This window comes from Notothenia rossii, assembly GCF_949606895.1.
Source record: "Notothenia rossii genome assembly, chromosome: 4".
Classification (NCBI taxonomy): domain Eukaryota; kingdom Metazoa; phylum Chordata; class Actinopteri; order Perciformes; family Nototheniidae; genus Notothenia; species Notothenia rossii.
The window spans coordinates 26098577-26111687 of NC_136902.1; the positions used below are offsets into that span (position 1 = coordinate 26098577).

The 13111-nt window shown below is 38.8% G+C and overlaps 1 protein-coding gene across 5 annotated transcripts; it reads left to right on the forward strand.

Annotated features, from left to right (window-relative positions):
- Nucleotides 1-3592: 3592 nt before the first annotated feature.
- Nucleotides 3593-12813, forward strand: LOC307037932 (uncharacterized protein). Of its 5 annotated transcripts, XR_013807834.1 has the most exons (7): nucleotides 3593-3719; nucleotides 4212-4284; nucleotides 7034-7064; nucleotides 7623-7645; nucleotides 9524-9670; nucleotides 11010-11480; nucleotides 12558-12813. XR_013807834.1 is itself a non-coding variant. In XM_079679158.1 (6 exons), coding segments are annotated over exons 1-6 (387 nt in total). In that variant the 5' UTR covers nucleotides 3593-3717; the 3' UTR covers nucleotides 11121-12813. The 5 variants fall into 5 exon arrangements, 4 of the variants coding, with proteins under 4 accessions (XP_079535284.1, XP_079535285.1, XP_079535287.1 ...); XM_079679158.1 differs by having other exon boundaries at nucleotides 11010-12813; XM_079679159.1 differs by lacking the exon at nucleotides 7623-7645 and having other exon boundaries at nucleotides 3594-3719; nucleotides 11010-12813.
- Nucleotides 12814-13111: the final 298 nt, after the last annotated feature.

Sequence of the window (13111 nt, forward strand, 5' to 3'; positions counted from 1 at the left end):
TTTCCATTATCAAGTGTGTAACTGTGAGGTCCTTTCTGCTTGGTCACTTTCAGAGGCTCACTGAACTTTGGCTTTCCCTTTTTGACATGCAGCGGGTTTCTCACACGCACCAGGCTTCCCGGATGTATTTTGGGAATCTTGGCATTTCTTTTTGCATCAGAATATGTTTTCATGTGCCACTGTTTCTTTTCCACTCTGTCTCTCAGTTCCTGATCCTGAGTATCCGTAAGCTGTGGCAGGATTGAGAGTTTGGTTCGCATTTTTCTTCCATACATGAGCTGGAACGGAGATGTCCCTGTAGTGGCGTGAGGTGTAGCTCTGTAGACCTGAAGAAACTCAGCAACGTGAGCTTTCCATGGAGCGTTCTCTCTCTGTGCCGTGAGAATGCTTTCCTTCAGCACTCTATTTAGCCTCTCCACCGCTCCATTTCCTTCTGGATGGTAGATTGTAGTCCTGATGTGTTGGATGTCTCTTTCTTCTAGGAAAAAGGCGAGTTCTGAGGATGTGAATTGTGGACCGTTATCTGTCACCACAGACACAGGGTTCCCTTTTTGGCTGAACACTGATCTCATGAAGGTGATCACTGTTGCAGTAGTGCATCTTGGGGCAAAACACACTTCTGGCCATTTTGAATAGTAGTCAGTCATAGTAATAGCAAACTTACAGTCCACCGGACCAGTCTCAAATGGGCCCACGATGTCGAGGGCAAGCTTTTGCCATGGCCCCTGAGGCAGAGGGACTGGTGTCATAGGTGCAGATGCAGTAGGTGTCGGTGTAGTAGGAGTTGCAGGTGGGGTTGTTATCTCTCTGACTGTGTGCTCTGACTTCAGTACAACTCTGTTTCTAATGATGACCATTTCCAGTGCCTCAAACAGGTCCAGGCCCAGCAGTATTGAACCTGACTTCACAATGAAAAGGGTAGCTGAGGCAGTATTTCCGTCATGGAATGCACGTAAATGCAGTTTCCCTAGTACTGGGATTCTCTGTCTTGAGTATGTGACTAGAGGAACCTTTGTAGGTTTCAGTGGTATGTGACTGAAATAGGTCTCGTACACATGAGCCGGCAGCAGTGACACTGAAGAACCAGTATCTACTATCATCTCAAATGACTGGTTAGCAGGAGAAAGTCCCAAATCTACAGTGCACATTATTTTCTTCTCTTTTGGGGCAGAATTATTCAGCAATAAAACAGTCAGTTCTGGAATAACGACCTCCCTCACTTCACGTTTTTGTTCTGAACGACACACTTTGGCAAAATGCCCAGTTTTTCCACAGGATTTGCATATTTTGTTTGTAGCAGGGCATTGTGTGGAATTGGCCATATGTTTATCTGAATCACATCTGTAACATCTTCGTGCTTGCTCAGACTTTCTCTCACCTTGCCTTTGTTTACTTGCAGCGGGACGTTTTTGTTCCCATTTTGGCGCGCTGATCTCTCTCACAGGCACTTCACTGTTGGAGAACTCGGCCACGTTGCGCGCCGCCATTTCCACCTGATTTGCAATCTGAATGGCTTTATCCAGTGTCAGTTTGTCTTCTAGCAGCAAGCGTTCACGTATGCGTCCACTGTAGGCTTTTTCCACGATCTGATCACGCAGCATATCCTGTTCTGCATTTCCAAATTCACAAAAAACGAGCATTTCACGTAGCGCAGAGACGTACTGTGCAATTGTTTCATCATGTCTCTGGGCTCGTTGGCGGAACCTGTGTCTCTCCGCAATTACGTTTACCTTCGGCACGAAATGCGCCCGTAGTGCAGCCACGGCATGGTTGTATGTAGTTCCCGTTTCAGTCAATGTGTAGAATATCCTCTGTGCTTCGGTTCCGACGCTGTGTAGCAGCGTTGCACGTATACGGGTATCCGGCCACTTGGCTCCTTCCACGTCGATCACTAGCAGATAGTTTTCGAACATTTTTAGCCATGTTCCAAATGGCATAGTAGGTTCTCCCGGACACTGAAGAAAGGTGGGAGGTAAAGGAGTAGAAGCCACGGCCATCCTCGTCGCCAATTTGTTGTGTATTAGTAGAAAGAAATTAATGAAACAAGGGACAGAGGATACGGGTACTCAACTCTTTACTGTTCGTCATGCTTAACTGCCACAGCATCAACTCCCGGGCTTACTCTTCTTCTCTCAACATTGTATGTATACTCTGGTTACACTGCGCCCCCTATTGGCAGGAGTATATTAGAACACAACAACGTCCTCCCAAGAAGAGCTCGCCTCTCTCCAGTCATTTAAGCTAAAGTGGGTTATTGAACCTGAAGCTTGTTGCTTCTGCCCTCCTCGACTACGGTCGGAGAGCCGACAGGAAAGTTCAACACACAGATGGCCAGTCCGCCCCTTTGTATATTATTTCGATGAAAGATGAGCAGATCGCCACTGGGCTTTCAACTAAATACACAGCCACGCGAAAACTGCGGCATTTGTACAGCTCCTTATGGGTAGGCCTACTGCAATTAGTGAAGTGCTTTCCTCCGTGGTGAAACGATCAGCACTGCACCACGGAGGAAAGCGGCAAAAAGTCACCTGGAGATAAAGAGAGCGGGGCTGCGTTGCGTGCATGGCTTCCTTCTGCAGGTAACGGGGAGACGCGCTCTGGCGGCAGTCTCGTTCAGTATCCGAAAATACCATTTAAATATTTTGCACACTTATTCCACTTATTCCTATTGTGCCACTGGTTACGGTGCCGCGTGCCAGCCAGGGGTTGCCGACCCCTGGTCAAAAGCATTTATTATTTTCATTTCCCCCCTCTCATATTCAGTGTGGACGGATTGAGACAGCGTGGTGTCCAGAAAGCTGCAGAGACTTCAGGGAGAAACCTCCGTGTGTTGGATGTCCTGTCTGTTGGTTTGGAGAGGACTGAGGGTCTTTCCTCTGCGAGGAGGACCAGGCCTGATGGAGGAGCCCATGCTGGGCAAAGCTGATACCAACTGCACAGGCCTAGTCTGTCACTTTATTTGACTAAATGTGTTTACTTATACATTTAATAGGTTTACACCTTCTGTCCATATGTGCTTTTTATTTAAAACATGTTTGATTACATTTTGGTTCACATTTCAATAAATTGTATTTGTATTTGCACTCCTTTTGTCCATTATTCTTACTGAACATGTTAGATTACACATTCACATCTGACTGAAGATTGGCCCCATTTATTTGTGACATTGCAAACTCTGCGGTACAAGGCACAAGTGATGTGAAGCTCATAAAGCGAGGCAAATACAAATAATCAGCTGATTTTAGTTTTGTATCATAAAGATAAAGCAACACTTTCTCAGAATAAAGCAAAACTATGAGTTTAAAAGAAAACAAAACTGAGTCAAGCAAAATAAAATAAGTTTCAAAAATAAAACTATAAGTTGCAAACAAATCATTTGTGTAATCATGTAAACTATAAGTCTTGTTTCTTTGTTTTAACATAGGTTTTTGTTTGCAGTTCTTGTTTCTTCTTTCTCAATGATCAGACTTTTGCTCTCGCTGCAGCTTTCTCTTTTGCGCTCCCTCATTTTTTGTTTGAGATTCTGACACAAACCTCCCAGGTGGGCGGGACTTTCAGGGGTGCGTCCCCATTGGCTACTCAGTTTTTGGGTGACAGCCCAGTCCTCCAGCGATTGTACAGTGCAGGCAGCTGCGGTGCGGTGGCTGCCTGAGCGTGGATAGAACACCCCCAGAAGAACCAGCATTTCAATTATTATAATACTACAAGTGAAAATATATGTAAGTATTGATAATTTGTGTTGTTTATGCCATACGGTTTGTTTCTTTATTGTGGTAAGTGAGAAGTAAAGCTGTGCTATGAAAGTTAGCTTTTGCTACCTTTTATATCCATAACAATGCAAGCTAAGTAGCCTAACAGTTAGCTACATAGCTAGCAGTGAGTTAGCGTTCAGACACCTGCGCACACACTCAAACTGACTCGTGCACTGTAAAAACTGGGATTGGGGTCAATTAATATTAAATAAATAATACCAAGTAAATTATACACAATATAAATGACTTTGTGTAGTTTGGAATCACATTAAGCTAAATTCAAACAATTTTGAATTATTTATTAATTGCATTTCACTTAGTTTTGCCTCAATAAAATCAGCTGTGGATTACTGAGTAGAAATTAATGGTATATTTTTAGTAGCGTCAAAAATGCAAAATATTGATACATTTGACTCATTGGGAGGTTGTCAGTTCCACTGCCTTTACACTTCCGCCCAGGCATTTTGCGGCACATGGTCATGTTCATCGTGCGTCTGCCACACTTCACTTCGAGACTGCCAGTTTACCAAAGGTAAGACCTGCTTTATTGTTGTTAATTAACACACATTTTTTAAATTACGTTGCTGTTGCAGTTGAACATCGTTTTGTGTTACTCTAAGTTACCAAACATGCCAACTTTACTGGATGTGCATGGCTAAACTAACTTTTCAAATGTAGCTAACGTTAGCATTAGGGTTTCAGTCAGTCTGTGTTGTCTTTGTCTCGACTAAAAGCATTGCAAGGAGAAAGAAGGTCGGTACTATCTGACAATAATGTTTGTGTTGACTGTTATACCAAATTCACTGAGGAACTATTTGCGTGTGCATTGCTAAGTAGCATATAGGCTAAACCAACTTTTCAAATGTAGCTAACGTTAGCATTAGGGATTCAGTCACTAAAATGGCATAATACCGGCGTAACAGTAATGGCGCAGTTCCTCCTGCGCGGTTTAAGCGTGACGTGTCGTGCTGGGGCCGTTTTTGGTTGCGTTAACACTATGCCTAGTTCCGGCCCGGGGGTACTTTTTCTCCTTTTTTCTGGCCCGACAAAATCTTGGTTCTATCGGGGCCAACAAGCGGGCCAGCAAACAGGCGGAATATGCTAAACTAGTGAGAGAATCGCTGGCAAGGGGGCTACAACTACAACAAAATGAACATATTTTACCGTGATTTAATTGTAATACACGTTTCAAAATGATGCCGAAGTAACAACATACTGATACCGGTTAGTAAAAACCATGAATTAATGCTTAGACATGTCTGCAGACAGACGGCAGGCCAAACAACTTTTTAAAATGCGTGTTTCTTAATGGAGTAAACTAAGCTAACGCCGTGTGTGCTCCGACCGTCCACACTCACAACAACGGCCTATACAGACATTAATAAAGCAGCGACTGTATTCGCCATGACACAGACAGTCTGTGGTTTGTACTTGTTTAACTTTTGTCTAGTTTCTGAACAGATATGAGGAGCTGTGGCTCTGAGTGCTAACAGCTAACGGCTGATGTTGGTTTTCTGTGGTTCGCATTGATTTTTGTAGTATGGAAATGTAGTGGTATTAAAATGGTCATTTTAATCTTAAAGGCCCTGTGAAGTGTGCACCTGTGCATGATCTGTTATGCTAATACGTATAGTAATGACCAAAATTGTCCATTGGAACCCATATCAACAATTTTTGGAATAGCAACAAATTCTACGAGTTCTGAATTTTCCGGGGAAATCTGCAGTCGACCTTCGCCTTCGTGGGCGTGGCTTGCGATCTACTGCGTGACGTCACGAGATGGACGCCGCCGCACTGTTTACATTCACCACCGTTCGTTTTTTCTCTTTTTCAAAGTCGAATTTCTCAACGTTTTTGAGCTAGTATTTTCCTGGAAAGTGTGTCGGAGTCGACTGGAAGTGATTGCCAATCAAGAAAACCTGACAATGGAGGCGACAGTGAAGAAAGAGGGATGAAAAACACAGGGGAAACGATGCATTGCCGCTGGCTGTAGTAATGTCAACTCTGCCGAAGTGGCGATGTTTCTGTTCCCAAAAGATGAAGGTGAGCCTGGCTGGTGTCATTGTTTCGTAGATTATTTGATTGATCATGATAAATAAAGGCCAGTGGTCGATTCGAGAGAGAGAGAAAGAGAGACTGACAGAGTTACAGGGTTGTTGTTAGCATCTGGTGCTAGCTCGGAGCTAACGGAGATTAGCTGTTTCAACAATAAGGAGAGGGAGAGTGCTCTCCTGTGGGACTGAGAGAGATAACGTCAGCTCAGGGAGGTAAACTGTAGCCTAAGTTATCTCAGTGGGTTTGGTCATCGATGTAAACAAATATTTCCATCTATGTAATATTAGTTGTATAAAATAGGTTAAGAAATCCTTCCAATGTTTTTTGATTATTGAAATATATGTTTCATATGAGTGTTGAGAGCTGTATCCATAAATCTCTTAATGTTGCCCTCAAAGTGCACCAGATTGATCACTTTCCTCATCTATCCTGTCCGAAAAGCTGTCCAAATCAATCATTTCTCTCACACTAGTATCACTTTCCAGAGTCTCCGCCATGTTTACAATCGCAACTGGGTACATCTTGTGACGTCACAGCCACTATCGTCTGCAACTTCCGTTTGGCTCAGACGGCAAAATTAATAATTCATTAATTCATTAATTATGAATTATTAAAAATTATTTTAGCCATGAACAGGCACAATGATATGTAAGGAATGAAACTGCCATTTCATTTTGGTGCAAAAACATGCACTTCACTGGGCCTTTAAGGAAGAAAAGATAGCAATTATCCTTGAACAACTTATTTATTATATCACCAGTAATTACTTGCTACGGAAACCTCATGCTCACTTGTTTAAATTTTAAACGAGAAAGATCACATGTTTGAAACACGCGGTGTAACAAATGTGCATGATAAATGGGCGGCGGTGGTGGCGAAGTCCTTAGGGAGTTGGCCTGGCAACTGGAACCATTTCAACCAGTTCAAGTCCCGGCAAGACCAAGTGCTACCGAGGTGTCCCTGAGCAAGGCACCGTTCCCTACACTGCTCCCCGGGCGCCATTCAAAATGGCAGCACACTGCTCCTAAAATTAGGATTGGTCAAATGCAGAGAAACAATTTCCCCACGAGGGATTAATAAAAGTCCGTCTTTTATTAAATGCATTTGTTGTAATACAAGTGTTTGTTTAGCAACTTCTAAGATTTTAATGTTTGATTTTAAAGTTATGTGTTTGTTAAATGTGACTTCATCCAATGGAATTAAAGGTAATATGAATTTCGTTTCAGGTGCATGAAGAATCGTGGAGTATTATCAAAAGTATGTTTCACACTTGCATGCCATGATACAACATTTCAAGTAAATGTTTTTGCACAGTTTGTTTTGCAATACAAAATGTGGTTATTACAGTATTCTATCAACTTTTGTTTGTTAAAAAGCACATCTACTCGAGCTTTGATCATCATTGATTTTTAAAACCTGTTGTGCAAACCTTAATTTGAGTTTAGCAGCAAACATAGAACTACTTATACATTATTTCTCAGAGATATACATATAAGTAAGCTAATATTACACATGGTTTGTACATACTTTAACATAGCCTAATTTCCATTTACATATATTGTTATAGGTTGATATTTACATGTAGATATGTACATTTCTTTATGTAATGTAACACAAGACAAAACGTTTATCGTGAAAACATATTGCGTTTATAAATGTCTAAAACAAACTTTATGTTTTAAGATTTATGCTCAATATTTACAAAAAACAAAATGAAAAGTGTCTTGTCTCCGTCATGTCAATGTGTAATTATTAAATCCATAAGGGAGGTTAATTGAATAACCAAGTGAAATAGGCTTTTTTGTATTACCTTAGGTCAGGACCTATGGGATGGCAGTGTAAGATCTGCAAGACTTTGTCTGACACAAAGGGGAATCTACTCAAGCATTACAGACTACAACACGCAACATTTGGTCGTGGGCAATCACAGCCATGTCTTTATGAAAGTTGCCCTTGCACATTTAAAACGCAGGGTGCACTTCGTACACATTTGTCCAAATGCCATCCAACTGAAGAAAGTCAACAGCCAGGAATCATCCATGCTTTCAAGTGTTTAGTATGCCATAATTTTTGTTCTACAGAGAAGGAATACTTTCAGCATATTGGAAATCATCTGGGCCCAGGAGTTCAAAACTTTTAATCTCAATCAGATCCGATCAGATTTTGAAATCCCACTTTTTGTGATCCAGGATCAGACAAGTCGGCCAAATGTTGTCCCTGGAGTTCAAAGCAATTCAGGATAGGATCACCCTGATCCAGATTACGATTTTTCAAGATGACTAGATCCTGAATATCAGTGCTTTAATCCTACCGATCGCCATCTAGTGGATATGAAAAATAATACAAGGAAGACAAGAGACCACATTGCAGAGACATCTATAATGTCTATAATTATATTTTTTTATTTGAAAGGTGATGACAGATGATGGACTTTTTTTTTGTTTAAGATATTTTTACTTTTATCTAAATTACATTTTTGATTGACAATCTTTGCTGTTACACTTTTATGAGCATCAACGTTTATGTCATCAACATTTGGTTGAAAAACAAATAGGCCACCACAAACGTGAGCAAAAATGGGAAAAATAAAATGTATTTCCCATGAAGGCTAAAAAGTGTGTATTATTTCAGTTAACGAACGTTGCCATCTTATTTAAATTGAAACATATTTTAAAATAAATTGTACAGTACATTTTGCTCTGGTAATCCACTGGAAATCCACCCCTCTGGTGGGATCAGGGTAATCCAGTTTTTTGGGATCAAACTGATCCCAATCCTGTGTTGTCGGTTTGAACTACCCGTTTTGAAGATTTGATCCAGATTAAAGCTTTGATTGGATTTCCTGATCTGATCGGATATCAAAGTGATCCTAATCCTGTTTTTTGGTTTTGAACTCCCCAAAATCCAAATCTGATCTGATCAGATAGGGATTAAAAGCTTTGAACTCCTGGGCCCTGAAGAGTCAGGAAACTGTCTTTTGTCTATTTGAGGGATGCAACTTTATGACAAATGTATACAATACATTTTTGAAGCACAAAAGCAGAAGACACACATCATATTGTTTGAGTGATTTTAAGCAAGAAGTGTATGCTAGTCACCGCAATCAGACTGTTGACCAACCTGAATTACCAGAGGTTGGTGAGGGCACTAATCTAGATTCTGATCAGGAAAGTGCATCAGACTTGGTTCTTCAAAGAATTGGCATACTACTGCTGAAGTTGGAAAGCATCTATAATGCCTCAGTTAGGTGTATTGATGCCTTGGTGGAAGATCTCCACTTCATTTCATCCTCAGCATCTGTTACAGTTGTTAGAAACGTAGTTGATTCAACATTGAGGATTTATAAGTGTAATGTTGACCAGCCCATCATAACTGACTTAGCGCGAGTTATAAGTGCATCCTAATTTTATTTTACCTGCTCCAGAAGGATAACGTTTTTGTCGCATCACATGGTTACACTGTTTATAAAGGAATCATAAATAATCCTTGGAAGTGTATATGCAAAGTCCAACATTGAACAATGACATTTGCTAGCCAAAACATTATATGCACATGCTGTGAAGTCATATGATTAAACCCAGAATGGGAAAATCATGAAACATGGAAAGACAAACAAAAAGATCATAGTAGGTGCTTTCTGCTTTTAAAATCTTGTAAGAATAATAGGTTAAATTGTAATATTAAAATAAATTCTGGTTTCATTATCTGTCTTTCAGATCCAGGATGAGTTTCACAGAATCACGATGGTGCACCTGGAATCGAAGTTCATGTCCCAACTGGATGAATATACTCCTGGCCTTCTGAAACTGTTCCACTCCAAGGGAGGAACCATGGGGTTGAAGTTGAAAGCTGTCCTTATCCAGGTACCCTTCAATGAATATTATTATCATGACAAAAGGAGGTAATGCAAGGCTGTAATTCTCACAAAAGAAGTAAAATAGTTTTCAGCTTTATTAGGATCAATACTTACTCAGGTTTATAATGTTAATTTTAAGTTAACATCTTCAGAAATGTGTGCATTCAATTAGATTTTTACTCGAGGTCAGGCTAAAAGTCTACTTGACACAATTATATTGAAGGGTGTTTCTCATTCTTAGTACTTCATATTTATATTAAAGCGGGCGTCAGAACATTTGAAATGCCTCTGAAAATAGGCTTGTCCAGGACAATATTTTCAATAGAATAGACCTCAATGTTAAAAAATATACTTAAACACTGAGGGTGTCAAAACAATTACACATTATAGAACAATTGAATTTCATCATATTGAACAGGTGCATGTATTTTCAGTAGCCACTGAGTGTACATTGTCCCTAATTACCAAAATGACAGCATTGTAACTATTTGTAATATATATATATATGTTATTTACAGCATTGGTTGGTTGGGGTTGCTTTTAACACTGAATGATTATATAAAAGATATGTATGGTGTACTTAAACTTGTTAGATTGTATGCCAACAGCTTAACTGATATTTGTCATTTACTGATGCGTTTCTGTTTTTTTTTTTTTTTTAAATCAAACTCTTATAATATAAGTAATGAGCAATAAAATAAGGTAATGTTTATTTTTAAAGTCACAAGAGAGGTTGTCATTCGCTGTCTGATTATTTACCTTGGGGAACGTACTGATCAGCTCTTAAAAGAGTATGATGTAAGTGTATCCCCCTCATCTCTCTCTCTGTCTTCTCTCCTGGTATGTCTTGGCAAGGTCTAATCATAAGATAAAATGATAAATATTTTTCCCAGAAAGAAGCAGGATCGATCCAGTTGCTGTAATTGACTGCCATCTTCCGAAATGGTCTTACAGTGAATTATCAAGATTAGTTGACCGGTGGCAAGCTTTTGCTAGAAAATGTAAAATAAGATATTCATCAATACACAGGTGTTATTTATACATTAAAATAGCTATGGATTTATTTAAATTTAAAAACATTTGACTCAATTCATAATTTATGTTGTAATTAAATTGTTGTTGGTGAAATAATCAACTAATTCTTAACTTAGCTGGGATAAAAATATGCTATTACAAAATGCCTTATGTTCTATTTTTCTAAAACAGTGATGTAATTAGGGAGCATTCATTTCAAGTTTTCTTATCCAGTAAGTTGTAAGAAATTTGGTAAATTATTATATATTAATTGTTATCACCTTCTCCTTTGGCGGAACATTCTGACATATACAATGTTTTTGTAATTTCAGGATGCAGACAGCGCATCACAGGACCTTGCTGTTCAAGGGATGGCGATCTACAGCATCAAGACAAATGCTTCAGAGGGTTCCCATGACATCGGCATTGTTGTAGAGGGCTGACTTCTCAGGGGACCATTCCAAGGGCTTGCTGCATTCTCATTGGGATTGCATATGCAGTCAATCTTGCCTATCCCAAGCAGCTAAACTACACGTTCGAAGACTTCCAGAAACTCTTTCTGGAACTGGACTGTTCAAAGCTGTCCCCAAAGTTGAACAGCCTGAAAAGTAAGCTTCTTGCTCAAGCAAGAAGCTTACTTTTGGTTACGTACCATCAAAAATGGCACATGGTTACCTTCGGCGTTTTGTTACATGTTTGAGAAGTTTGTTCCTGTTTATTTAAGGACGCCCTTTTGAAGGATACTGCATGGTTTGTCTATGGCCTTACTGGGCTCCTGGAAGTGCCATCGTGTTTTCAAATCGGTATTTGCACAAGCAACATTCATGTACCTTTAGTTCCATTGTAATTCAGGATGTGAACAAGAGATTTTAATATGCATGGTAATATTTAAATTCTTATTTTAGATTATATACGGTATTTTTATGTAAAGTTGCAAAAAACTGTTTAAATAAATGTTTACCTGTACGTTATATGCATTGTCATGTGATGACTTTAGTAAACTGTGGCACTAAGAATGCAGAATATTGAGTAGATAAGACATATAATTATTGTGGTAAAAAAGTGACAATTAATAGTATTGAATAGACTTAAAGTAATTTTTCATCAATTAACACTTGTATTTAAACAACTAATTTATGTTAAGGTAGATAATATTGGCACTGTAATTGTGTTGAATTAAGAACCAATATGCTAAAATATGAGTAGTTATACCTTATTTTATCCAGTAAATCCAAATCATTTTCAGCCAGATATTCAGTAGATCTAAATCAATTTCCCCCAGTTAATTAGTAAATCTAAACAATTTGTACTATAAAAAATAGTAAATACAATTTCAACAGAGATTGAATAAATCTAACTTATTTTTGCTCAGATACTTGGTTAATAAAAATCAAATTTCCTCGTGAAATTGATTTGGATTAACTAAATATATGTTGCCTGTTTAACTAAACATTTGGCCCACTATTAGTTAATCCAACACATTTGAATTGTTTTTTAGTTAATTTGTACTTATTTTTCTTGTTTAAATTTAGTCAATTTATTCAATCATTTTTAATCAAAGTTGTTGAAATTAAATTCTACTAATTATATTAATTGTCACTTTGTTACCCCATTTTTATTAAGTAACCAATGGTCTTATTTTTTAGGGTGTGTGCCTGACTCTACCAACAGGCTTTCATGATTCTGTTTGGATATGCAAGTATAAGTCATGACTCATGATAGCTTTTTTCATTAACACGCTAATTTGATATGAAAATCAATGGAGACTGATTTAACTTTGTAGGAAAACCTACCGTCCGTGACTGCCCCTGAGCTGTGTTTTATTTGTTAACTTCATATTTTTCATTTCCTAAAACATTTATTTCCCCTCATATTAACAGTGTGGATCATTGAGACAGCGTGGTGTCCAGAGTCTTATCCCGTTTTCCCACTTCCTCTGAGGGGACAGCACGGAGGGGGTCATGAAGAAAGAACTGCACCAGCTTCATCCACGCTGGCGTTACTGTTATCACTTGCTCAGTGTCATTTCATTTGACCAAATGTCTTTACATATACATTTAATAGATTATATTATTATCCACCTTTTTGTTTAATGTCATTTAAAACATTCTTTGAGACTTCATCTTCTGGTTCAAATTTCAATAAATGTAATTTGTATAATCACTCTTTTGTCTTTATTCTACATGGAAATGTTAGAGATTCCATTCAAACCTGTTGATTATTCATATCTTCCTCAGTCTACGAATAGTATGTCGAATTTTTAATGCTAAATGTATCATTTTCTCACAGGATATAGAATGAAACAACACAGTTTTTATCCATTGTGTATGAATGCTTCAGCTCTTCAGACCAACATAGTATACTGAGCATGTTCCTAATTGTGTTGGTATGCAAACTAGGTCTGGTCGGTTTATTAAAGCAAATCTGCCACTTT

What these genes read in the sequence shown, in the direction of transcription:
- LOC307037932 (XM_079679158.1), top strand. An exon ending in AGGACCTATGGGATGGCAGT is followed by an intron (nt 7,646 to 9,523) that starts GTAAGATCTGCA and finishes TCTGTCTTTCAG; the next exon opens with ATCCAGGATGAGTTTCACAG. An exon ending in TGAAAGCTGTCCTTATCCAG is followed by an intron (nt 9,671 to 11,009) that starts GTACCCTTCAAT and finishes TTGTAATTTCAG; the next exon opens with GATGCAGACAGCGCATCACA.